Here is a 26,170-nt window from a genome sequence, read left to right on the forward strand (position 1 = left end):
TTGAAAATCTTGAATATTATAAATTTAGAGAAGATTTGTCAACAAATACAAAATAATCAATAAAGGGGGACCTCCTCCACGCAAATAATATCCCCTAAAGAATTAAAAGTTAGCCTAGATAGCTCATGAGCTACCATGTCCTTATTCCTACTAACATGAACACAATTGAAATTGTCAAGATTATTAACTAACATATCTAATTTTCTTATTGATTATAACTAAAATTATTTTAGTATATTTAAATTTTATTAAGAGAGCTATCAGAAATCCAATTATTTTTCCCGATTTCTATATATATATATATATATATATATATATAGAAATCGGGAAAAATAATTGGATTTCAAATTTATCTCTACCGGAAGGATTAAGCTATATATATATATATATATATATATATATATATATATTACGGGGGTTCTTCATTTAGATGGGCACAATGACCACATCTAATTGAATAATGTATTTTTAGATAAATAAGAATAATTTAGTTAGTCGGACACTACATAATGTGTTTTTTTTTTTTTTTTTTAATACATATATAAGTATGTAGATAATTAGGATTCTAATTTGAAATTTTAAATGTAATCTACTGTATATTGTCTACTACTTTATCATATAAATTTTACTTATCGCTCGGATAAAAAAAAGTCTTCCTTCGTTAAATAATAATGAAAAGGAATGAATATTTCAGTTAGCTTAATATCATAACAGTGTCTCTAAATTACTTTTTTGGAACAGTGAAAAAAAAAACAGAACAAAGAAACATATAAAATAATTTATAGAATATTAAATTTAAATTTTTAGCTATTTTCTATAATTAATTAATAATAAAATTATTTTTTATTAATAACATAATTTTTAAAATTATATATTAATACTTAAGAAAAGAAAAAATTTGCATATTCCGCATAAAATCAAATTTGCAATTTTTAAATATATTAATATCAAATTTTCAATGAATTTATTTTTTCTCTCTTTTTCAAATATTATTCCTTTTGTTTTTTTCTTTCATAAAGTTTATTAATTAAAAAAGAAGAAATATATTTTATATGATTAAATTTAAAACCACGCACGAAGCGGGGTTTACGACTAGTTTATATATAGTATAGATTACTGATACATCATCTCATGACAATTTAATATCTGAATGTGCAAAACATGGACGGAAGGGTATTGGGTATAAGAAACTTAAAACATGAGGTATTTTGAAAAATAAAGGGTAATGTAGTTAATTTCGACAAAAAATGAGTTACAATTATAATTTTTCCTAAAAAAATTTTTAATGACCTAATTAAAAAGTTTTTTTCCTGGTAGTATATAAAAAATAAAAATAAAAATTAATATCTCAAAAATAAGAAAAAAATGATCAACAATAATAAGGCAATGAGTCTTCAAAGTAAAAATAAAACTTATTTAATAGCTAAAGCAAATAAAATTCAATTGTGATTTTTATTTTTACACAAATTGGTATGATATTAGAAAACTTTCCAGTATGATTCTAATTTCTAATTAAATTTAAATATATATATATATATATATATATCAATTAGGATTCCTAATATGTATTTGATTTCAAAAAATATATTCCCTCCATTCCATTTTATTTGCTTGTTATTTCTTTTTTGAATGTCTTAAGATGTTTGCAAGGTTTCTAAATTTAAATATATAAACTTTTTTTTTTTCATAGTAACCTTTATAATCGTTCATTAAATGAATAACTTTTATTAATATATTAATGAGTTAAGCGTAAAAAAAGACAAATTAACTTCCGTTGATTAAAATTTTAATATGCGTATTTTGTAAAATCATGTAAAAAAAATGGATGGAAGGAGTATATAATTGCATTCAATTCTTTGCAATGTACTTGTTATTCTTTACAAACAATATTCTTAATTAGTTAATATTTTTACATAATTTATTTTAATAAAAATATAATATTCTTTACCAAATAACGTTATTCTTTACCAAATTGAAGATTTTTAAATAATACTAATACATATATTTTTAGGCGATCAAAACATAAGATTGTTTAAAAAACTTTTGATAGAATTATATTCCTTCATAGATCAATAGGATTTGGATATAACAGAAAATCAAATTAAAAATTTTTATAAATAATAATTTCTCATTTTAATTTTTAATCAATCAAAACCGGGGTAATTTGTCGTTATTAAAATTAGTGATATCCATTTTTGTTAATCTTAATATTTCTTTTATTCATTTTCATTTTTATATTTACTAGTTTTAGTTCTGTTTATATTAGTTTTTAAGGACGTGCTTTTATATTTACTAGTTTTAATTTTATACATATTAATTTTTAATAATGTATTTTGCATATTATGCATACGTCTTCTTTGTACACGTGACTTAATATTTTTTAATTAATAAAAATTTAAATATGAGGACAGTTAATCGAATTTAAATACTATATCAATTCTTAATATTATTTGTCCTTTTTATTAAATTTTTAAATTGAAATATAATTTTTTTAGTTTTAATATTAAATACAAATGTTATCATCATTACAATAAATGAGTCAAAATATTAGTACATCAATTATAAAATATTAATCTTTAAAATTTCCAATTGAAATCACGATAACCTAAAAATCATATAAAGTCTTTTATCTTTTGTTAATATGGGATATATAACTCTAACATTAGATAAGGAGAAGCCTAATATAGGTCAAATAAATAAATTATTCACAAAATTTTTTTGTCACACTTCAAATTTTGTGGGAGTTTATTTTGTTTTTATAGTTATGAATTTTTGTAGCATTTGACACCTCTCCATATCACAATAATAATTTTTAGGACTTTTGGTATTTATTTATATGGACAGTATTAATTTGATGTAATTAGTATAACTTTTTAAATAATAATTTTTATATTTTTAATTATTTAATAAATATTTAATCCGTCTAATTTTGATAAATTAAAGAATTGAATAAAATGAATTTACAAAATAAAATATATAGTTAGAATAATTTTATAAATTGAAATATTTAATAAACTTGAAATAAAAAGTTGAATGTGCTTCAGATTATGTGTTTGATCCGGAAATATATGAAAATTATTGTGCTAAGGTTATAAACTTATATTATATTTTAATTTTAATGTGAGAGAATAATTTAAATTGGAATTTGAAAAGAAAAGAAAAGAAAAAAAAAAGGTAAAAAAGTAGCCTTAATTGTGAATTAGCTAACACTTCAGGGTGTAGAAGAAAATAAAAATAAAAGGAAAGCCCCACCTGAAATTATAAAATTAGTGTCAATAGTCTCTCACCATCTCGCGAAACGGGCCAAACAGGCCACTGCAAAGAGTCAGTCTACTCTCTGCATACGTTTTGGCGGAGGATTCAGTCTTCTTGTTTTCCAGAAACACAATCTTCACATTGTTACTCCAGAAATGTCATTCAAGGGCAAGGAGGTCGCCACCGGAGGCAGCAGCGGCAAGCGGAAGAGCGGCGGAAGTGCTGAGGAAGATAAACCAGGCGGTAGTCATCGGAAGAGGAAAAACCGCGAGGTTCTTCAGTTCTTCGAAGATGCTGCTGACATTGACGAAGACGAGTACGAAAGCGATAACTGTGATTTTGATGAAGAAGGTATAATAAAATAAAATCTGTTTTTGCATTCTATTTTTCTCTGTTTCTAGGGCTTTGAGGTGGGTAATAATTGAATTTGTTTTGTGGATTTTTTTTCTTCCGAATTTTAATTTTTAATTGACACATTAGGGTTTTTGAGTGAAATGTAGGTGAGGGAAGTGATCTAATGATGGAATAGTTTTTCTTTTTCTCTTTCTTTTCTATTTTGGCTGTGCATTTTGGTTTTTCTTCGAGTTTCTCAAGTTGTGAGGCCTTTTTGAGCTATTTTATCCTATAATGTTGGAAATGGTGGTTATGAGAGCTTTGAAAAACTTGTAAATTTAAATTTTAGTGTACCAGTGATAGTTGGTTCCTTTGGTTTTGTAGTGTAGAAAGTTGGGGAAAAAAGTTATTCTCTGAACTTAGTTACGTCAATACATAAATATTGACGTAAAACGCAATAGTCCAAACTAATTCTAGTTGGTGTTGCACTGATCAAATTATTAGCAATCGAAAGTAAAATATAAATCGGGAAAAAAAATTTGAAATACTTCTGTAGAAAAAATTTGGAAAGGGGAATTTTAGGATCAGTGGATATATTAATAAATAGAACAAAGAATAACATAAGCAGCAACAATGTAACTAAGGTCTTTTACATGAACCTTAATCTTTTGTCTCCATTCTATTTTGTTCATAGCTTACCCTCTCTAATATCCAAGGACGGTAGATCATTTGCAACAACTTCCCTCCAAATGTTTCTTGGTCAATCTCTTCCCTTTTTAGCACCCTCTACTACCAAAGTATCACATTTACGAACCATGGCATGTGGAGGTCAACGTCACAAATGACTGTGTTATCTTAGACGTCCTTCTCTCATTTTTTTCTCCAACTTTTGCTACTTGCATCTTTTGTATAATGTGATAATTCCTAACCTTATGTAGTCATACATCCATTTTAGCATCTGTATCTCCGCAACATTCATCTTATGGACATGTTGGGCATTTGGTGCCCACCATTCACCCCCATAAAGCATTTCGGTCTCACCAATCCTATAGAACTTCCTTATACCTTTTCATGTCTTTGTAGAAGTTCCTTGTGCTTCTTTTTACATTATACACATATACATGCATTAAGGGTAGTGTGGAGGTTTTGTTGGCCAAGTGTTTATTTTTATTGGTAGTGATCAATATTTTCACCTCTTTCAATTTTTTTTTTGATTCATTTATAGGCCCATTAGGCCGAAATAACACGATACAACAGAAATAGCCCTTCCCTTGACTCATTAAATTTGTAAAAATTCCTGTGGTCGAGAGAACTTGAACTTGAGATCTTTCATTTCTTACATTAATGAGAAGACCAACCAAACCACACCCGGTTAGCTCTGTCAAAGTTTTATTTGCATGCATATTTGCTACTCCTTTGAAGGGTTCATCTTGGAGTTGACAATTTCTTGTCAAAATGGTTGAATTCTTACAACTGAAGTTTGGCTTGATATTCATGATATATCAGGAGAATTTTATTTGTTAGTCCGGTTTTTCTTTATAATTACTTTAACACTTCCATTTTTTTAAAAAATCTAATGGATGGATGATTAACAGAGCTAGTGCCCTAGTGTCACACGATAGTTCTTTTCTGGGAATACTGCATGGTATTTGTGTTACACATAATTATTGAGATCCTTCACATATATTTTTATTTCAGTGATGCTTTCAAGTTCTCGATTAGGTTTTATTATTATGATGAACTTGTTGGTTTTGACTTGGGATTTTTTTTTTTTTTTTTTTTGTTTTTATTTTTTTCTTCCCAAAAAGGTTCATGAAAGGTGCAGTGGGTGTGTGTTTACTTTTTCAGTGGTGACTTACTAGGGCACGTCGATACCTAGGTCTCGATCTTGGCTAACTTTCAATTTCTGGTGTCATTTTCCCCTTACCTTGATTCAGATCTTTGCATAAGAGACGATCTTGGTTTCATGTTCTTCCATATGACTAGCTGACATTGATCTTCCAATCATTTGCAGAATTTGATATTGAGCTGAAAGTCAAGAAAGAACCAGTAAGAACCCCAAACGACCCATTTATACCCAAAGAGGAGGTCATGGATGAGGAGGAATTTGATAAGATGATGGAAGAACGTTACAAAGACGGTTCTAGATTCGTCAATTATGCTGAAGATGCTTATGAGGCTAAATCAATGGAAAGAAATTCTCTTTTTCCATCCACTAGGGATCCAACTATTTGGAAGGTCAAATGCATGGTATGATTTTCAAATTACGTATGCTAAATATTCAATAATTTTTGCTATCAGATTTTGCATCACACTTCTTACTTCTCTTTTTGATTCATAATCTTGTAATGGTCTTCACTTGAAATATCTTGGTTGCAGGTTGGACGAGAACGACATTCAGCTTTCTGCCTTATGCAGAAGTTTGTTGATCTGAAATCTCTAGGTACCAAGCTGCAGATAATTTCTGTTTTTGCTGTTGACCATGTAAAGGGTTTTATTTATATTGAAGCTGACAAGCAATGTGATATTAATGAGGTAACTTATATTGTTGAATATTGGGCAAAGTTAATAGTTTCATTATTGATTAATAGTAGCAGCATTTCTTTTTGATTTGATCATATATGATTTCAGGCTTGTAAAGGGCTTTGTAGCATATATTCTACTAGAGTGGCAACAGTGCCAACAAATGAAGTGGCTCATTTGCTCTCTGTGCGAGGTAAATCCAATGTGGTTAGTGAGGGCATGTGGGCCCGTATTAAGAATGGGAAATACAAAGGAGACCTTGCACAGGTACAGGTGCTCCTTGGTCTGCTGGGTTGATTTCTGGTAGTTCTTAATACATCTTTACTCTCACTAATTTTATTTCTGTAGGTTGTTGCTGTAAATGATGCACGGAAAAGAGCAACAGTAAAGCTTATTCCGAGAATTGACCTGCAAGCAATGGCACAAAAATTTGTAAGATCCTTTCAGTGTGAAAATGGAGTTGCAAATTTAAATTGTTTGCAAGAATTAATGGATTCTTTTGGCGTATTGATGAGTTTGGTGTGAATCTTTTCCCCGCTTCCTCATGATGAATACTTTACTTATGGTACTCTGGTAATTCAGTTTGGATCACACTTTCCTCATTTTATGATGCATTAGAGTTTGCCATTTAAAGCTGATTTGATTGTGGAAGTTCAATGGTGCAATATGGATGAGCACCATCTGAATATCCAGTGGATGATTACATGGGAATAGTACTCACTTTTTTGATTGAGTATATTCAGTTTCTTTTTTTTTTTTTTTTTTTTTTTTTTTTCCCCTGAAGAACTAAGTAAGCCCTTGTACTTTCTAGAATATCTCAACCGAGTCCTTCATTGTGGAATATTTCAGGTAGACATTAGAGTTGGTTATGAGGTGTCATTGTGGCTATTTTTTAAGTTCCATATCAAATAAAATATTCCAAATTGGATTAGTTCATATCTTTTTTGGTTTTGGCACATTGAGCATCCTAAAACTAAAAATAGAAAACTTTACCACTTGTTGCAAATTGACATTTTTTACTGAAGAAATTAAAGGAAAGAATATATTGTATTTCTTTCTATTGTGTGACCTTTTTCAACCTTTACTCCACTATATATATATACAAAAAATTGTTCCAATATAGGAAGTAATCTATATAGGAATAAATCTAAACTAGGAAACACAATATTTACTCTAATTAGAAATAAACCTAAACTAGGAAACACAATATTTTCTTTAATCACAAAGATTTCAACACTCCCCCTCAAGTTGGTGCCTAGATATTACTCATGCCCAACTCGCAAACTAAAGGATGAAACAACTTGCTATGCAAACCCTTTGTGAAAACATAATCTAGTTGCTCTGTTGAAGCTATATAGGAGGCACTTATAAAACCTTCAACTATCTTCTCTTTTATAAAGTGACGATCAATCTCTATATGCTTAGTTCAATCATGTTGGACTAGATTGGTCATAATACTGATGGCTGCTTTACTATCACAAAACAAGGATATATTTGTTGTTTCAACCAACTTTAACTCTTCCATCAATTTGCGCAACCATAGAAGTTCATAGATTCCCATTGCCATAGCTCTATATTCAGTTTCTGCACTGGACCTTGCAAAAACAACCTGCCTCTTGCTTCTCCATGTGACGAGGTTTCCTCCAACAAAAACACAATAACCTGAGGTTGATTTCTTGTCATCAAGGGAACTAGCCCAATCCGCATATGTATAGCCTGTTATTGTTAAATGGCCATTTTTAGAAAATAAAAGTCCTCTACCTGGAGCTGATTTTAAATATCTTAGAATCTGATGCACTACCTCTAAGTGAGACTCCCGAGAGTCATGCATGTACTAACTCACTAAACTTATAGCATAGGCAATATTTGGTCTAGTATGGGCAAGGTAAATCAATCTCCTGAACAATCTCTGATACCTGCCAACATCAACTGAACTTCCCACTCCAGCTTGAAGCTTATGATTGGCTTCAATAGGTGATTTTGCACGTTTACATCCCAACATACCAGTTTCTTTAAGGAGATCAAAGATGTACTTTCTCTGAGAAATAAAAATCCCTTTTTCTGACCTAGCAACTTTTATCCCAAGGAAATATCTCAACTTTCCCAAATCCTTAATCTCAAACTCCCCGGCTTACAAATTTCTCAAGTGAGTCATTTCTTCTTCATTATTTCTAGTCATCACTATATCATCAACATAAACAATAAGCAATGTGATCTGACCTTCATGATGTTTAATGAACAAAGTATGATCAGCATCGCTCTGAATATACCCAAAAGAAAGCATAGCTTTACTAAATCTTTCAAACCATGCTCTTGGTGATTTTTTCAGCCCATATGATGACTTCTTCAGCTTGTAAACTTTTCCTCTGTTTTTGTCATCATCAAATCTAGGAGGAATCTCCATATACACCTCTTCTTTCAAATCACCATGTAGAAAAGCATTTTTAACATCAAATTAATGTAACTCCCAGTCAAGATTGATTGCACAAGACAACAAAATTCTGATTGTGTTCATCTTGGCTACAGGGGCACATGTTTCCTGATAATCAACTCCATAGGTCTGACTGAATCCTCTAGCTACCAATCTAGCCTTGTACCTCTCAATTGAACTATCTGCCCTATGTTTAACTGTGAACACCCATTTACATCCAACTGGCTTCTTTCTTGGTGGAGGAGTTACAAGATCCCATGTCTTATTTTTTGCCAAAGCTCTCATCTCCTCAATCATTGCAGCCTTCCATTTTGAGTCCTGTAATGCCTCTTGCTAATCCTGCGGTATAGAAACAGAATAAACAGACAAAACAAAGGCTCTATAGGAAGGGACAGAGCATTATAGGAGATAAAATGGGAGATGGGTTTTTTAGTGCATTTTCTAACTCCTTTTCTAAGAGCAATAGGAATGTCAAGGTCATTGTCAGAAGGATTGGAATCAAGATTAGGATCAGAATCAACAGGAATTAAAGAAGACTCACCACGTTCTTGTTCTTCTATATCTTCAGGGACTAAAATTGGCAAGGACGGTTGATCAGAGGTCTCATGCTCGATGGTTGTATATGTATTAGCCCGCCGTGTGTAGGTTTTCAAATCAGGTCTATTCAATCTTCCTAGAGGTTTGGGTGGTTGTTCTCTCTTACTATCTATGTCTACAGGAATCTCCCCTGGAAAGAAATGTCATCCATCACCTCTTCCATCTGATATTTCTCCCCCTGAAGATGTGACTGGGAAGGAAAATAAGATTCAAACTCCCGAAAGGTAACATCGATACTCACAAAGTATTTCCTAGAAGAAGGATGATAACAAACACACACTTCAAGGCTTTAGGATCTAATTTGCTTAGACCATTCTGATGAATAAAGCAAACACAACCAAAGACTTTAGGAGGTACAACATAAGAGTTTTTTCCTTGAAGAACCTCTAATGGAGTTTTAAAATTTAAAGTACAAAGAGGCATACGATTGATAAGGTAAGCAGCAGTCAAAATAGCATCCCCCCAATATGGTTTGGGAAGATTCATAGTGAACATAAGAATCCTAGCTACTTCCAGTAAATGCCTATTTTTCCTTTCAGCTACTCCATTTTGAGCACTAGTATTGACACAACTAGTTTGATTTATAATACCATTAGAATCTAAATATGAACGAAAATTTGCATTCATTTATTCAGTACCATTATCAGTTCTTAGGATCTTAACATGCGCTTCAAACTAAGTACAAATCATTTTAGAGAAGTTCTGAAAACATGAAAAAACTTCATTTTTTATTTTCATCAAATAAACCCAAGTCAATCTAGTGCAACAATCAATAAAGGTCACAAACCATCTATAACCAGAAAGAGAGAGTTTTAGTAGGACCCCAAACATTAGAATGAATAGTAGCAAAATGAATCAAATTTTTATCATTAATTGGAAAATAAGAATGCCTGATGTGTTTGGCAAGTTCACAAGCATCACATACTAATGAATTAAAATCACATTTAGCAAACAAAGTGGGAAATAAACGTCCTAAAACAAAAAAAGAGAGATGTCCTAATCTCCTATGCCATTGAATAACTTCATGGGAAGAATTTCTAAAAGTTCCTAACAAAGCTTGACTGGTACCTGAATTTGAAAAACGACAAACGTCATCCAACAGATATAGTCCATCGCGCAAGTTACCATTGCCAATCATTCTCCCTGTGTTCAGTTCCTGAAATATACAATGAGTAGGGTAAAAAGTTACTTTGTAATTAAGTGCTTTTGTGATTAAGCTAACAGATAACAAATTAATAGGAAATCTAGGAACATGAAGAACAGGGGAGAGTTTAATATTGGAGGTACAGTCAATAGAACCTGTGCCAGCAATCGGTACTAAGGAGCCATTCGCAATGCGAATTTTCTCTGTGCCTTGATACTTAGAATATGTGAGGAAATGTTTTATAGAGCCTGTTGTATGTTTATTTGCTCCTGAATCTATAACCCAAGGGGGTTTTGCAATTTTTGCAAGAAAGGTAAGAAAAGCATTACCCGAATTAACAAAATTAGAGGCTGCAGTCTGAGTTGAGGACGAATCAAGCTGTGACAACAATTGTTTCAGGGACTGAATATCCTTATCAGAAAAGCTTCCAGCAGTAGATGGTTCCTCAAATAAAGCTCTACTATCAGATATGTGTGCCTGTGGTCTAGAAGAACTGATCCGCTTCCCTCCATGCCCTTTAGTTGGGCATCCATGTAATTTTCAGCAGAACTCCTTAGTGTGCCTATTCTTACTGCAATAGTCACAAAATAATTGATCTCTATCTGAAGAACTGCTCTTTGCAGCCTGGATATGTTCTCTTGCAAATTAGCAATCAACCCTGCTTTATCAATTGTAGATCTGTGAACCATAGCGTTCCTCCTAGTCTCCTCTTGCTGTACAAATGAGTATGCTTGTCGTAAGAATGGAAAATGATCTCGTCCAAGAACTTGGACTCGAATCTGATCATACTCGTTATTTAGGCCAGCTAGAAAATCATACATGTTCTACTTCAATCAACTTTTGAACTTGAGTCGCATCATCAGTACATTTTGCTTGAAAGTTTTGATAATAATCTAGTTCCTGCCATAACCCACTTAGTTCAGCAAAATACTGAGCAATAGTCAAATCTCTGTGCTTGGTTTCATGAACTTTCTGTCGCAATTCATACCTCTGAGCATAGTTTACAGTTGTGAATATGTCTGTGAAGCGGCATCCCATATCTTCTTAGCTGTATCAAGAAGCAAATATCCTCGGAAAATAGTTGGCTGCATGGAATTTATTAACCAAGACATAATAAGAGAATTCTCGGATTTCCACTTGTTAAAGGCCGGATCTAAAACTGGTTTAGTTGCTCCACCATCAAGGTATCCCTGCAAACCTCTAGCTTTAATAACTAATAAACAAGAGCGAGACCAAGCCGGGTAGTTTGTTCTATCTAACTTCACCGAACTAGTCTGAAGTGAGGGGCTCTCTGAGTGAAAACCCATATCTACCTTCTTTCTGTCACCCATATCTTCAAAAAAAAAAAAACTTAAACGGCAGCAGTGGTAAACGGCAGTAGTGGTGGAAATAAACCAAAAAAAGGAAAAAAAAATTCCAAAAGGCAAAACTAGTGCTAAAGAACCAGTAGGTCTAAGTCACCACACCTAGTCGAGGTCGACGGAACAAGAATTGTCGACGGAGCTCGTCGGAAACAGCTGCACGCGCAGGCGCGTGAAGAACGGCTAGAATCTTTTGGAGGTGCGTGTGCACACGCGCATGGTGGGACGGCGATGCGGTTTGGATGGAGTGCCAATCGGCGGTCGCTCTTCAATCTGAGCCGGGCGGTGACGACCAACTCTCACTCCTGGCGGTACTGTGCATATCTCAGACCACTTTCAAATTGAAACTGTTGCCGAAAAATTCATGGCAATGGCTCTGATACCATGAAGAAATTAAAGGAAAGAATATATATTATTTCTTTCTATTGTGTTATCTTTTTCAACCTCTACTCCACTATATATATACAAAAAATTGTTCCAATATAGGAAGTGATCTAAATAGGAATAAACCTAAACTAGGAAACACAATATTTACTTTAATCACAAAGATTTCAACAATTACTTTTACCCATCAAATTTTCCTTCATTCATGTTGTATTTGCCCAAGCTTGCCTCCTCCTATGTTTAGGTTGACCTGGCATTCTCTTAGACACCATCTGATGCAGGTTGTGTTCATTAGGGCAATTCTAGTTTCTAGTTGGAATAATCTGGTGAAAAAGGATTCATATAGGGTCATAGAAAGTGGCTTCTATTATGAGAAAACATTCGTGTTCTTAATTAGAAAAGCGAAATAAAGATTAGGAGTTCTTGGATAGTCATTCCAAATGTTGAACAGTGTGCTAAAAGTCTAAAAAGCTGCTGAGGCCATGTGCTTTATCTGATATAATGCCAAGTTTGGAAGATTAAGCAAGTGAGATTAACATGTAAATCTTAATCTCAGATTGTCATTGACTCTTTAGGTTTTTATTTGATTGTTGTGCTAAGCTTGCAGCTAGGGACGTTAGATCTAAAGTTTCATGATACACTTTACTGAATTTTTTTTTTTTTTTTGAAAATACACTTTACTTAAAAAGATAAAATTTAAAAATGTAAAATGGTAAAAAAAAAAAGTGAAATATTTAGTCTAAAATTATATTGTTTGATACAAATGCGAGTTTAATGTTTGTTTCCTTTTAAAATTTTTGCTTAGCTCAAAATTACATTGTTTGAAGCATTTTTCATTTTTTTTCTAACAATTTATTTAATTAATAATATTTAGACAAAATAAAATGATAATTTATCTGACTATTTTGTAAAATTAATTAATTTTACTTCTTTGTGAGTATGAGCATTCTAAAAGTTATTTCAAATAAAATTTATCAATATTCTTTTAAATTCACATTAATTTTTTCAAAAGAAAGACTTAAGCTTAGAATCTTTTTTTTTTTTTTTTTTTTTTTTTTGGAAAAAAAATAATACACATGGTAAGAAACCGTAATCGGAACTGTTGGTTCATTGGAACCTAGCTAGGACCAGCTGGAATCGAAACCGGACGGGAACCAATGATTCAATTGCCAATTTAGGTTCAACATTTTAAAAATTTTGAACCACTGGTTACGTACGTGCCTAATTTATTCCCTTTATGTCCTCAATAATTGTGGAAACTCTTTCAACTTTTGTGTTGTTTGTATGACAACATGGACGAGTATCTTGCAACAATCTCAATTATGTAAACATTGAATTACTAACTTGTTTAATTGTCCCTGGATCAAATATATCGTTTCAATCATCTTGATTTAGTTATGGATCTCTTATTATCGATGGGGTTTCCTTCATTTTAACCTATCACTAGGTAGAAATGTCTTGATTTTTGACAGCTTCGGAACTTCTGTTGACAAGTTGCTATAATTAACATGTTCTAGAAAAATATTCTTCTGCTCTTTTTTCTTCATAATAAATAATCAAAAGGGCACGTTCTTTGTGAAACAGGATGGAGCAAATGGATAAATTTATCCAATCAGCTGGTCTAATTTGAGTTGATTTTCTTCTTAAAACAAGATGATTTTTATATTTTGTTAGGAGGTTCTGACACTATGGTGTGTAGTATGCGTGAAAAATTTTAGTTCTTTTCCTTCATTTATCTAGTAATAATCGTTTGAAGCCAATATGCCAGGGCTTGTTCAGAAGACTTGGTTTATTCAAAATCACCATTGTTGTTAGGAAGACATTATCATATAACTTTATGGAGTTTAATATAGGCATATAACAGTTGAAAACTATGCTTTGGTTGGAGAAATTTTTGTATGCAACTTGTGGCAGTTCATTTGTGGTCTAAAAGAGACGTTTCCTATGCTACAACAATTCCGCTCCTTGGTTTCATCTATTTAATTTTACAGGGCGGAGGAGTCTCTATGAAGAATGCTGCTGTACCTGCTCCAAGATTGATCAGCTCAAGTGAACTAGAGTAATCTATGCATTGTCAAATCTTAATTTCAAGTCATCTGGATTAAAGTCTGATGGGCTTCATACATTTTTATTTGTGTAGGGAGTTCCGGCCCCTTGTGCAATATAGGCGTGACCGTGATACAGGCAAGATGTTTGAGGTTCTTGATGGTCTATTGCTGAAGGATGGCTATTTGTATAAAAAAGTTTCTGTAGATTCATTAAGCTGCTGGGGTGTTATGCCATCAGAAGAGGAACTGTTGAAGTTCCAGCCTGCTGAGAATAATAATTCTGATAATTCAGAGTGGCTTAAACAGCTTTATGGTACACCAAAGAAAAAACGAGTAATTGGAAATGAAAAAGGTGGTGAGAAAGGAGAAAGCTCATCAGGGTCTGGTGGTTTTGGACTGTATGATCTTGTGTGTTTTGGGTGAGTTTGCACGAGTTGATCCTGTGTCAATTGATTTTGTATAAAACTCTCCTATTCATTGACATTATGTTCCATTGCAGCCGCAAAGATTTTGGTCTTATTGTAGGCATGGAGAAGGGTGACTATTACAAGGTATGAAGCCTACTTTATACTTTGTAATTACGTTGTTGGCTGCTTCATTGTTAGTCGATGTTTTAGATTAGGGATTAATACTCTGCTAAACTTACTCTTGGTCATTTTTGAATTTTTCTTTTTCAATTCTTAGATTCTAAAAGATGGACCAGAGGCGCCGATTGTGGTGAGCATTGGGCAGCATGAGTTAAAAAATGGACCCTCTGATATGAAATTTACTGCTTTGGATCACAATACAAAAACTATATCAATCAATGATACTGTCAGGGTGTTGGAAGGTCCATTAAAGGTTTGGCACTGATTGTTCTTTTTGAATGTGGTCAAGTAAGAATTATATGGAATGCATGTCTGCTTGTCTATCTCACAATTTTTGTCCTCTCTTCAGGATAGGCAAGGAATTGTTAAACAAATATACAGAGGAGTTGTTTTTATATATGATCAGAATGATACCGAAAATAATGGTGGTTATTTCTGTTCTAAAGCTCAAATGTGCGAGAAAGTCAAGCTTTCTTTTGACGACTGTTGTGAAAAGGTTTAGAGTTTGAAAGACCAGCGGTTTCCCTTTGCCCTTGCCTTTATCTAATATTGGCGTCTAATCTTCTGAATGGTGATCTTTTTCTCCTTTTCTCAGGATGGCGAAGGCACCCTAGGCTTTGAAGATTTCCCGTCATCTCCCAAATCCCCTCTTTCACCTAAAAGACCATGGCAAACAAGGGAAAGTAATCGAGATTGTATGTGGTCAATGTTGTTCAGTGCATTCACCTTGGATTCGACTGTTGATTCCTTACCTCTGATTTTGCTATTTGAATTGCAGTCAATCAGGGAGATAAGGATGGAATGTTCTCCATTGGCCAGACCTTGAGAATCCGAGTAGGGCCTTTGAAGGGGTACCTCTGCCGTGTCTTGGCCATACGTTATTCTGATGTTACTGTTAAGCTTGATTCTCAGCAGAAAGTTCTTACAGGTCTGTTTACCAATATTGGCTCATGGTTTAGTTTGGTCTGGATCTATCAAGTTTTGTAACAGTTTTGGTTTATTGATGTTCCTGTAGTAAAACGTGAGCATCTCTCTGAGGTTCGTGGGAAGAGCTCTACTATGCCTGCAAGGTGGATGTTTTTGTGACTGCAATTATTATTTCAGCACGTTTCACATGTATGATTTGTCTAGCTTTTGCAACTTGCTGACTTTGGGCCTTTTCTTCTTTTAAAAGTGAGGATCCAGGATCCAACAATTTCAAACTTGATCTGCTTGGAACAGGAGGTGGCTCTACAGGTGGGAGTTCTATCAGTCTTAAATTATGAAATACTTGAGAAACAGAGTTTTAGTTAAGTTAAGTATATGTGACAATTTATTCATGATCTGTTTCTTTTTTAATGGGCCTGCCATTCTTAGTGTCTTTATGTTTCTATTTGTTTGGCCTATGAAAATCTGATATGATTCTTTCAATGTTTGTCTTTCTCACCTAAATTTATGTCATTGGAAGGTTGGACGAATGGAGCAGGAACATCAGCTGATGGTGGGGGCTGGAATACAGGAGTTGTCCCTACTGAAGGGTAAAATCTTGGTTAACATATTGCTTGTGAATTTTCTTTTTATGTTTGCTTTAAATTAGTTGGTTTTTCATTATTGATTCTTAATTAGTTAAAAGTTAAGACGAGAACTATTTTTTTCCTTTTATCATTTGTAATTTCTTGTTGGTTTATGTAATCTCTTCATGTTTTGTGTGATTTTCCAAGTTGTTGGTTGGCTTCTGTTATGTATCTCACTTGATGCATGGGCAAAAGTTTGTGATGTATTGTACTGGATTTCCGTATGATATCTGGTGAAATGATGCCGAGTTGCTGTTGCTTTGTTTAAGAAATAAATCCATTAAGTAATTCGTTGGTTTCAATATGAAATTGCGCAAGGAACATAATGTTCTTAGCACACATGGTGATGAATTGTGAAGGTCTTCAAGGTCAAGGTCTGCTTGTCGGTTTACTATAATATAAGAAGAAAACAATCTAATTGTGTTGAAATTTCAATTCTGATTTTTAAGAGTTCTACATTGTGGTTTGGCAGGCGAATCTGCATTTTTTATTATGGCTTTTCTGTTGCAAATGAATGTTGCAGTTAAAGTTTGCAACTAGTGTTATATGGCTTTTTTGAGTTTTTGTTCTGGAAATTGCTTTGAAACCGAGTCAATGAAATGAAGCAATTGTTGTCTTTCACCAGTTCCTTGTGGATTTCTTTTCATGGTGTAATCACGTGTCTTATAGCTCTCCAATATTATGCGTCGTATGTACTACTACTTGAAGGCTTTATTTGTTTCCTCATCTTCTTGGTATGCTATTTTCTCTGATCTGATATCAATAAACTCTTCCTTGCAGGAGCTCTTGGCCTAGCTTCAAGGTTTCCCCTGAATCATCTTTTAAGTACTTTTTTGTGGGACACAAACACACTGTGCTGCCACAACTGCCACTCTTCGTCTTAGTAATGTTTATGTCTTTTGTGATTATTGCAGCTTCAACCTGAATCCAGTCTTGCAAATTCATCGGGATCTGCAGGTAATGATAGCAAGGAAGGTATATAGTCAAATCTTCATTTCATGTAAGCATGCTTGTTGTCAATGATTGTTAATGTCTGGATGCAGTAGATGCTTCTTGGGAGAGGAAGGTAACTTCAGATCAGAATTCATCATGGGGAGTGGTTGCAGTTGATGGCAAAGCTGCTGCTAACAATGATGAAGCACAAGGTTGGGGGAAGAGTGAGGATTGTTGGAACAAACCTGCAACAAATATAGGGTCCAACGGTGCTGATTCTGTTGGCTGGGGTCAAGCAAAATTTGATAGTGGAAATTCTACAACTGATGCTGCAGCTGCTTGGAATAAGCCAAAAACTGTTATTGGAAATCCAACCAGCAGTTGGGGAGATGTGGCTAGTGGGAAGAATAAGCTGGGTGCTTGGGGCGGTGGTAAAGATGTAGCGGAATCGGGATCCTGGGAGAAGAGTAAAAGCTCTGCTCCAGGCGAGGACAACTTGAATAGGGGTACTGAATGGAATCAACAGAAATCTCAGAGCAAAGAGTCTGCTTGGGGAAGTATTGCTGAAGCCCGAAAAGAAGATACTGTTCAAGGAGATCCTTGGGGTAAAGTTACAACGAATTGGGATAAAAAAAACAGTTCAAGTGGAAGTAAATCAGAGTGGAAAAGTTCAACTCCTGCAGCTGAAATGCCAACTGAGGATTGTGGTAATGCTGGTGGTAGCTGGGCCCAAAAAGAATCAGAAAATAATGATGAAGCTAGTGGCTGGAAGAAGGCCAAAGTTGATGGTAAAAAAGAGGGAGGTTCTGCTTGGAGTAAACAGGGTGGGGGATCTTCTTCGAATAAACCAGAGGAATCCACTTGGGGTAAACTAGAGGGAGGCTTTACATGGAATAAACAAGATGGGGGGTCTTCCTGGAATAAGCCGGAGGAATCCTCTAGGAGTGAACAAGAGAGAGGGTCTACATGGAGTAAACAAGGTGGGGGTTCTTGGAATAAGCCGGAGGAATCCAATTGGGCTAAACAAGAGGGAGGATCTTCTTGGAATAAGCCAGAGGATTCCACCCGTGGTAAACTAGAGGGAGGGTCTACATGGAGTAAAAAAGATGGGGGATCTTCTTGGAATAAGCCGGAGGAATCCTCTTGGGGTAAACAAGAGGGAGGGTCTACATGCAGTAAACAAGGTGGGGGTTCTTGGAATAAGCAGGAGGAATCCACTTGGGGTAAACAAGAGGGAGGGTCTTCCTGGAGTAAACAAGATGGGGGATCCTCTTGGAATAAACATGAGGGAGGCGAATCTTTTAACAAACAGGATAGAAGTCAAGATTTTGGTGGTTGGAACAAATCATTTGATGGAGGTCGTGGGTCAGGTGGGAGGAGAGGAAGAGGAGGGGGTCGAGGAGGTATAGATCAATTTGGCAGCGGACGATCAGGAGGTTGGTCTTCAGGATGGAATAGAGGAGGCGAACAAAACAACTGGAGTGGTGATGAAATCTCTACAAGGAACCCACCTGCTTGGAGCAATGATCAAGGTGGCAGTTGGGGTAAGTCTAGAGAAGAAGTACAGAAGAAAACAGATTCTTCTTGGGGGGATAATGGAGCAGGATGGAACAGAAGCCATGGAGCAGATAAAGAGGGAGGTGAAAGTGGGGACAAACCCTCTTCGGACAAGAAATCGAGTTGGGGTAATGACCATGGTGAATGTCAGGATAGGGATAAAGGTTTTGCTGCTAATCAATCAGCTGGTGGGAACTGGTCTTCAGATTGGACTCGAGGCAGCAAAACGAACATGGGAAAAGCTTCTGCAGGTGACAGTTCTGCAGGTTGGACAAGCGGAACAACTGGGGAAGGTGGTGCAGAGCAATCTAACTGGGGTGCTCCCAAAGCTTCCAATTCTTCAAGCTGGGGTAATAAAGATGGTAATGTGGATGCTAACCAGCCCTCTGGCTGGGGCAGCAAAAACGATGGGAAATCTTTGGATGGAGGATCAACAAAGGGATGGGGTCAAAGTGCTAGCTGGGGAAGTGGGTCAAATGACACAGGTGGGTATATTGATTCTGATCAGAACTGACTTCCTACCTATTATAAAAAATTATATAGTTTGATTAAGTTACATCTTAAATGTTGTCATACAAAATATTGTAAATATTTATTTGTCTGTGAAACATTATTGTGACTTCATATAAAATAAATATATCAAACTCTCATCAGCTATTTAAGATATTATTAAAATGGACCTAAGAAGAAATCTTGGATTTCTGTGCAGATAAAAATAATGATTCAGATTGGGGAAAAAAGAGCGGCTGGAACTCCGGATTGGGAGATTCGGGTGGAAATGGAGGGTCATCATGGGGCAGGAAAAGCACCTGGAACTCTGGATCGAATGATGCTGATGGGAATCAGGACTCTGGTTGGGGCAAGAAAAGCAGTTGGAACTCCGGATCAAATGATGCAGATGGGGATCAGAATTCTGGTTGGGGCAAGACAAGCAATTGGAACTCTGGTTCCAGTGATGTAAATGTGAATCAGGATTCTGGTTGGGGCAAGAAAGGCAACTGGAACTCTGGATCTGCTGATGCAAGCCAGGATTCTTCTGGTTGGGGTAAGAAAAGCAGTTGGAACTCTGGAGACAATGGGGACCAAACTGAAAGTAGAGCAGATGGTGGGAATTGGAGGGGTGGTTATGGAGGAAGAGGTGGTTCTGACAGAGGGGGTTTTAGAGGTAGAGGGGAGAGGGGAGGTTTTGGAGGTAGAAATGGTTCAGACAGAGGAGGCTATGGGGGCAGATGCAGATCTGATAGAGGGGGATTTGGTGGTAGGGGTGGTTCTGACAGAGGAGGCTTTAGAGGTAGAGGGGATAGAGGAGGATATGGTGGTAGAGGCGGTGGAAGGAGGGATTATGGTGGTGGTGGTTGGAATGACAACAATGACTCTGGTGGAGACAAGGCCTTTGACTGGAAGAGCGGGGCAAATAATAACAGTGGAGGCTGGAAAAGTAGCAATGGAGGCAGTTGGAACCAAGGAGGTGCTGATAAGGATAAGGAGCAATTGCAGAGTTGGAATTCTGGAAATAGTGGAGCTAAAAATCAAGCTGGTGGTTGGAGTAGCCAGGGTTCAAGCTGGAACCAATCAAACCAGGAAGAAAAAGTTTCTGAGGATTCTGGTGGTGGCTGGAAAAAAGAACCTGGTTCTTCTCAAGGTGGTGGCTGGAAAAAGGAATCGGGTTCTTCCTCTGAAGGTGGTGGCTGGAACAAAGAACAGAGTTCTGGTGCTCAAGGTGGTGGTGGAGCCTGGAACAAAGAACAGGGCTCTAGTGCTGAAGGCGGCGGCGGTGGCAGTGGCGGCGGCGGCTGGAACAAAGAAACTGGTTCTACTGGTGGTGGTGGCTGGAACAAAGAACAGGTTTCAGGTTGGAGCAAAGGTGCTGGTTTGGGAGATGCGGTCACAAATGGAGATCAGGCTAAGACTTGGAATGAGTCTAGCGGGGATCAATCATCTGGTTGGAATCAATTAAAAGAAGGAAGTAATGTGGGTGGGGAATCCACTGATTCATGGGGTAAAGCATCTGCAAGCTCTTGGGGGGCGAACAAGGGAGACAGTGGAAGTAGCAAAGGTGGATGGTAAGCAGTCCACTAAATTAAGTCATGTCACTCATCTTAGGGCGCTGAAGGTTTGGGGATCTGTATATATTTCTTTACTTTTGTTTTTGCACAATAGTGTCTGAGACAGTATGTTCTTGTGAACAATGCACTAGTCTTTTACTCACACATTTTGGACCTTTTTATACATATGCAGATCTTGTCTGAGGATGGAGTTCAGGGTTTTAAGACTGTACGTGCATGGTTAAAACATACATTTAGTAGACTATTTTTGGCATTTGTACAAGCAATGCTCAACTTTCGATATTTCAGTATGTTATCGTTGAATTTATACTACCGAGCATTTATGAACCATGCAGCACTTCTTGGACAAAAATGTGCTACTCTGAGTGATTATTTGCTGTCCTAAGTTCTGTCGAATGGTAGTGTGATGGCTTTTCTGCACATATGCGAGGCTGGGATCAGTTTCTAAATTTCTTGGCTTCTTTTTGACAAGTTTTAGGGATGATAAATTTCTTGACAAAGTCTTGTGAAATGGACTAGGTCACTTTTTGTTCCTGAACGTGCAAGAAACTTGATGAAAAAATTACTATTTTGAAAAAAAAAAAAATAATAATGTGGTCATAATTTTATACAAGGAATATTGTTGTCAATTAAGGCAAACTAAACGAATAAACAAGTGTTTTTAATAGATTTTAGATTACAAAGTAAGTATTGAAAACTCAGGTTTGGTCTCAGATTGAAGGAGCAATAGTGAAAAATTACATGAGTACTCACAAGTCACAATGAACTTTTTCCTTGCACATAAATCCCTCCGGTGATATTCGAATTTAAAATGGGTGAAGGAGTCTCCAAATATCCATAATGTACCATAAACACAATACTTTATGTAAAATAAACTTACCCTCTGTCTTCTCTATTTGGAAGGGAAAAAAAAATTCCAATATAATCATATAATATACAGTATGTATAATGTTTCGACGATCCATTTAGAAAAGAAAAGCCGGATTCTTTATTTCTTGTACACTAAAGAGGACTCCCTATCTATATGGGAACATTTATTACATTGCATGAAGGAAGTAATGATTCCTCGTACAATACAAAATAGGAAAATAGGAAAAATCACTTGTTTTCTTCCTAAATAAGAATATACCTATTTCCTAAATTGTAGAATTCACAGAGTGTGATAAATAGAAATGTCATTCTACTAATAATTCTTAATTAGTTACAGTATACAGCTTCCACTATATATATATGTGCGTGTAATTTGTGAGAGAATGGAAACAGGCACTGAGAAAATTCATTCCTCGTTCAACTGTTTATAACGGTGGTACTAATTAAAAGCTTTCTTTCCCTTATTTTTCAATCTTTTTCTGTCTAAACAGCTATTTTTTCATTCACTAACTATATTTACATGTTTTTTCCTTTTCATAATATGAGAAGTCCCAAATGGCAACGGTGCATTTTTATTTCAGCAACAAGTCCTGCGATTGCCTAGGATGCAAGAGGAAAATTAAAAAAGTTCTGAAGAAGATTAAAGGTATAACTTTTTTTATTTTGGTTCAAGTTAATTACTTACTTAATCACTAATTTATTATAGAAAAGTGAATAAAAAATTGTTCAAGAGCCTAATTACAGTAATGGGAATGTTTCAGGGATTGAAGATTATAAAATAGATTCAGGCAGTGTGAAAATTACAGGCAAACTCAACGAAGAAATAAAAGACCAAGTCTTGGAAGCCTTGAAAAAGTTGAAAGGGCCTGAAGTGTCTGTTCTAGACCTAAATGATGCTGCTACCTACTCCACTGGAATGGCGGGGGTGCCACAAAACATTGCGGTTCAACCTAGTCCTGAAGCTGGACCTGTCCCTCAGCATCCTGAAGCTGCTGGAGCTCAGGCTCAGCACCCTATGCCTCAAAACGTGTCTGCAGCTAGATCTCTCCCTCATCATCTGGCAGCTGGACCTGTTCTTCATCACGGACAGATCCCGTTGGTTCAAACTAGTCCTGAAGCTGGACCTGTCCCTCAGCATCCTGAAGCTGCTGGAGCTCAGGCTCAGCACCCTATGCCTCGAAACGTGTCTGCGGCTAGATCTCTCCCTCATCATCTGGCAGCTGGACCTGTTCTTCATCATGGACAAATCCCGTTAAGAGGGGCCGCTCATGGAAACGGTGGACCTAGACCACATGTGCAAGAACCATATGCGCCACCTCCAAGTTATGGTGGACACATTGTACAAGGACCATATGCGCCACCTCCAAGTTATGGTGGACACATTGTACAAGGACCATATGGAGTGCCTCCAAGTTACGGTGGAAACAACATACAAGAACCTCAGTTTGGGTCTTCTTCTGGTTACAGCGAGTATAGGCAGCCTCTATATCATAATGGACATGGATATGGATATGCACATGGACATCAACCTCAAGAAAGATTTGAACATGAAGGCCAGTTTAGTGATGAAAATCCTAATTCATGCTTTATCATGTGAGTTCTCATTCTAGAGTTCTAATTGAACAACGGAAAGTTGTTCAGCGAAAAAGAAAAGTAGTAATAATAAGAGGTTAGTAGCATTAGTTATGGTTATGCAATAAAACAATGTTAGTCTCTGAATTAGTCTATTGAGTTTAGAGAAATGGTTTTCTTTTCTATATAGGTTTTATAATTTTTTTCTGTGAAGGGTTTTAATGCTGTTTATTGTGTCATCAAATTACATAATTTGATGTCACAGAGAAACTTAGAGATAAAAATGAATGAGTATGAAATTTTTACCATCTTTTTAGTGCAACTAATCATGTATGAAACTAACTGAATATAACAGAAACGCAACCAATATTCTTATGACTGAGACCAGAAGAAACAAAGACTAGAGTTGCTAATATTGTGGAAGGGATTGTTATGACTGAGCTCTCAATAAGTATCGAATCTATAGAAGCTAATTTAGAGATAGAGCTAGCTAATCTCACAGAGAACCTCATTGCGAATTAATATAGTGTTGAAGACAATAGTTTTTTTAGCCTGATGATGGGTAAGTTTATAAATAGCTTCTCCTTCAAGAAAATTAAAATCAGTTGATGGGTTATTTTATACTGATGAAAACTTTGTTGTCAAATTTTATAAAATTTTACTATTTTAAATATGTTATATTTAGCAATTTAATTTAAACAATGATTTTTTTTTTTTTTGGTTACAATAAAGAATAAACATAAAAAAGAGTAAATTTTAAATTTGAAAAATATTTTCATGGTCCAAATATTCTGTAGAACACTAAAAAATAAAAATATTTTTTAGCCCCATCAGAAATATTTTAACTCAATTAAGAATCTTAATATTAAAATACAAGGTTATATATATTAACTGAATTAGGAATACTTAATATTAAAAATATAAATATCGCGAGCCCTACTATTATGCTCATAAAAAGTTAATAAAATACATTACTTCAAAAGAAAAAAAATTAATAAATGCATAAAATAACTTCTTATTGAACAGTAAATACAAACAATGTGCAATACACGTTTCAAATATGAATGGAGAGGGGAACATTAGATCGCTAAAAACGCTCCTACTAAATTTATATAATGACAAAAATATAAAATGCCCCTAGAAGTTTATATAATGACAAAAATATTATTAAAAATTTTAATTTTATTGGTTGAAAATTTAATTGTAATTTAATTTTGATTGATTATATTAATTTTCTATTTTAAATCTGAATTATATTGGATAAAGTAAGATATTATATTGTAAAAATATAATATCTTGAAGTATTTAATTTTATTGATTGAAAAAAATAAAGGTAACTTTAATTTTGATAGGTTATATTAATTTTTATTTAAATCTAAATTAACCCATAAATTTTAATTTATTTATGTTTTTGACCTATCTTTTTTGAAAAAATTATATATTAACTTGGAAAAAGAAATTTCTAAATCCGCCACTAGCTATAGCAGAGAGAGAGAGAGAGAGAGAGAGAGAGTAGTGACAGAGGAAAGAGAGAAAAATGAAGGAAAGAATGAGAGTGAAAGAAGGTGATGTTGAATATTTATTTTTGATGAACTAATGATGTGGATGCAATGAAAGTAATTAATTTTTATTTATGGTGGTGGTATAATATTCATATCAGTATTCATATCCATATCAGCTAAAAAAATCCATCGTGACATAACATCTCTATTTTATTTATATTTCTAACTTGCCATGTAAGTGAGAGATACCCGATTAAAAGTTTTTATAAAATTTAAACATCTGATTGTAAAACGATTTCCATTAAGATATTAAAATAGAAGATTTTCGAAATTGAGGCATTAAATTATAATGAACCCTAAAAATAAAAAAAAATGCTGGGGAGCAATGCACAATAATTGTGAACAATGTATCACCATCGATACGATGCATTATAAAATAAAAACAATACATGGAAAGGAATAAGCTCCATAAAAGAAAAGCTAATCATGAACTCATTTATATTGGTAAAGCCTTCAAAATTATACTTCACAGTACATAGAACCAGAATGGTTATTTACATACATGACAAAAATGATATATCACCGCAAGAGGACCCTTTCTCTCCGATTATTATTGGATCCAGAAGCTTCCTTTTCAATCTTTCACGTCTAGAAATATCTTTACAACCATCTTTTGGAGCCAAAACTCTTCGTAGGGAGTAAGAGGCCCAGTTTGAACTTATTCAGAAGCTGCATCTATTTTGGAAAAATCACATAAACTGCTTTCGTTAGTTATTCTATTTCAATTCCCAAATGGCAAATCGGAAACGAAAATCTAAAAAATTAGGTTGCTATGTCACCTGGAAAAGTCAACTGCAACATACCGCGGTCCAAATATGTGCAACAGAAGTGAAGTAAAACAATTTGCACAGTTTCAAAACCTTATCGACGACATTAACAAAATTAGAAAAGGAGATGAACAATCAAGAGTTATAAGCGATTTCAATCTCTGTAAAATTATAAAATATAAATTTAATACCAAAAAAGCGGACTTTGCTGAGAGAAGCGACACTATAATCCGAGATAATTACAACTGATTATACCAAAAAAAAAAAAAAAGACACATGAGTCCTTCCGCTGAAAGTCTATCAATTAAGCAGCTTTATTTTGAAATAGAAACATAATTTAGGGACCTATATATTAGTTTCACTGAAATTTAAATACTCAAAATTTTATTTAAAAAAGTTATTTTCGTCTTTTCCATGAGATTTGACGGATAAATGATAAAATTTTAAGACAGAGGGTTTAATTTGATTATAATTTAGAGTCTCCCAGTTAAATTTTTAAAATAATAAAATTTATATGATAGTTTCGCTTTAGTTTAGGAACCTGAAATTTTCTTTCCCTAATTAGAATTTTCATAATACATATTTCTTATATAGTTACTTTGAGTGCAATAATACAGTGCAAAGATT

At 34.6% G+C, this 26,170-nt stretch overlaps 2 protein-coding genes across 5 annotated transcripts; both read left to right on the forward strand.

Moving 5' to 3' along the window:
* Positions 1–3,280: 3,280 nt before the first annotated feature.
* Positions 3,281–21,102, forward strand: KTF1 (kow domain-containing transcription factor 1). Of its 4 annotated transcripts, none has more exons than XM_089722825.1 (20): positions 3,281–3,606; positions 5,603–5,838; positions 5,968–6,123; positions 6,220–6,378; positions 6,460–6,543; positions 14,020–14,087; positions 14,169–14,495; positions 14,576–14,627; positions 14,761–14,916; positions 15,013–15,159; positions 15,259–15,358; positions 15,442–15,591; positions 15,679–15,733; positions 15,838–15,899; positions 16,111–16,180; positions 16,997–17,018; positions 17,131–17,173; positions 17,260–19,191; positions 19,416–20,819; positions 20,945–21,102. In XM_089722825.1, exons 1-19 carry the CDS (start codon positions 3,411–3,413, stop codon positions 20,771–20,773), a joined length of 5,373 nt encoding a protein of 1,790 aa, XP_089578951.1. In that variant the 5' UTR covers positions 3,281–3,410; the 3' UTR covers positions 20,774–20,819; positions 20,945–21,102. The 4 variants fall into 4 exon arrangements, with proteins under 4 accessions (XP_089578951.1, XP_089578953.1, XP_012080988.1 ...); XM_089722827.1 differs by having other exon boundaries at positions 19,416–20,769; XM_012225598.4 differs by having other exon boundaries at positions 19,416–21,102.
* Positions 21,103–21,246: 144 nt separating this feature from the next.
* LOC105641136 (uncharacterized) lies at positions 21,247–23,485 on the forward strand. Its single transcript, XM_089722828.1, has 2 exons — positions 21,247–22,288; positions 22,404–23,485. Exons 1-2 carry the CDS (start codon positions 22,198–22,200, stop codon positions 23,237–23,239), a joined length of 927 nt encoding a protein of 308 aa, XP_089578954.1. The 5' UTR covers positions 21,247–22,197; the 3' UTR covers positions 23,240–23,485.
* The last annotated feature ends 2,685 nt before the right edge of the window (positions 23,486–26,170 follow it).

Source organism: Jatropha curcas, chromosome 6 (genome assembly GCF_041381405.1).
Source record: "Jatropha curcas cultivar XTBG-Jc1 chromosome 6, XTBG_Jcur_1.0, whole genome shotgun sequence".
NCBI lineage: Eukaryota > Viridiplantae > Streptophyta > Magnoliopsida > Malpighiales > Euphorbiaceae > Jatropha > Jatropha curcas.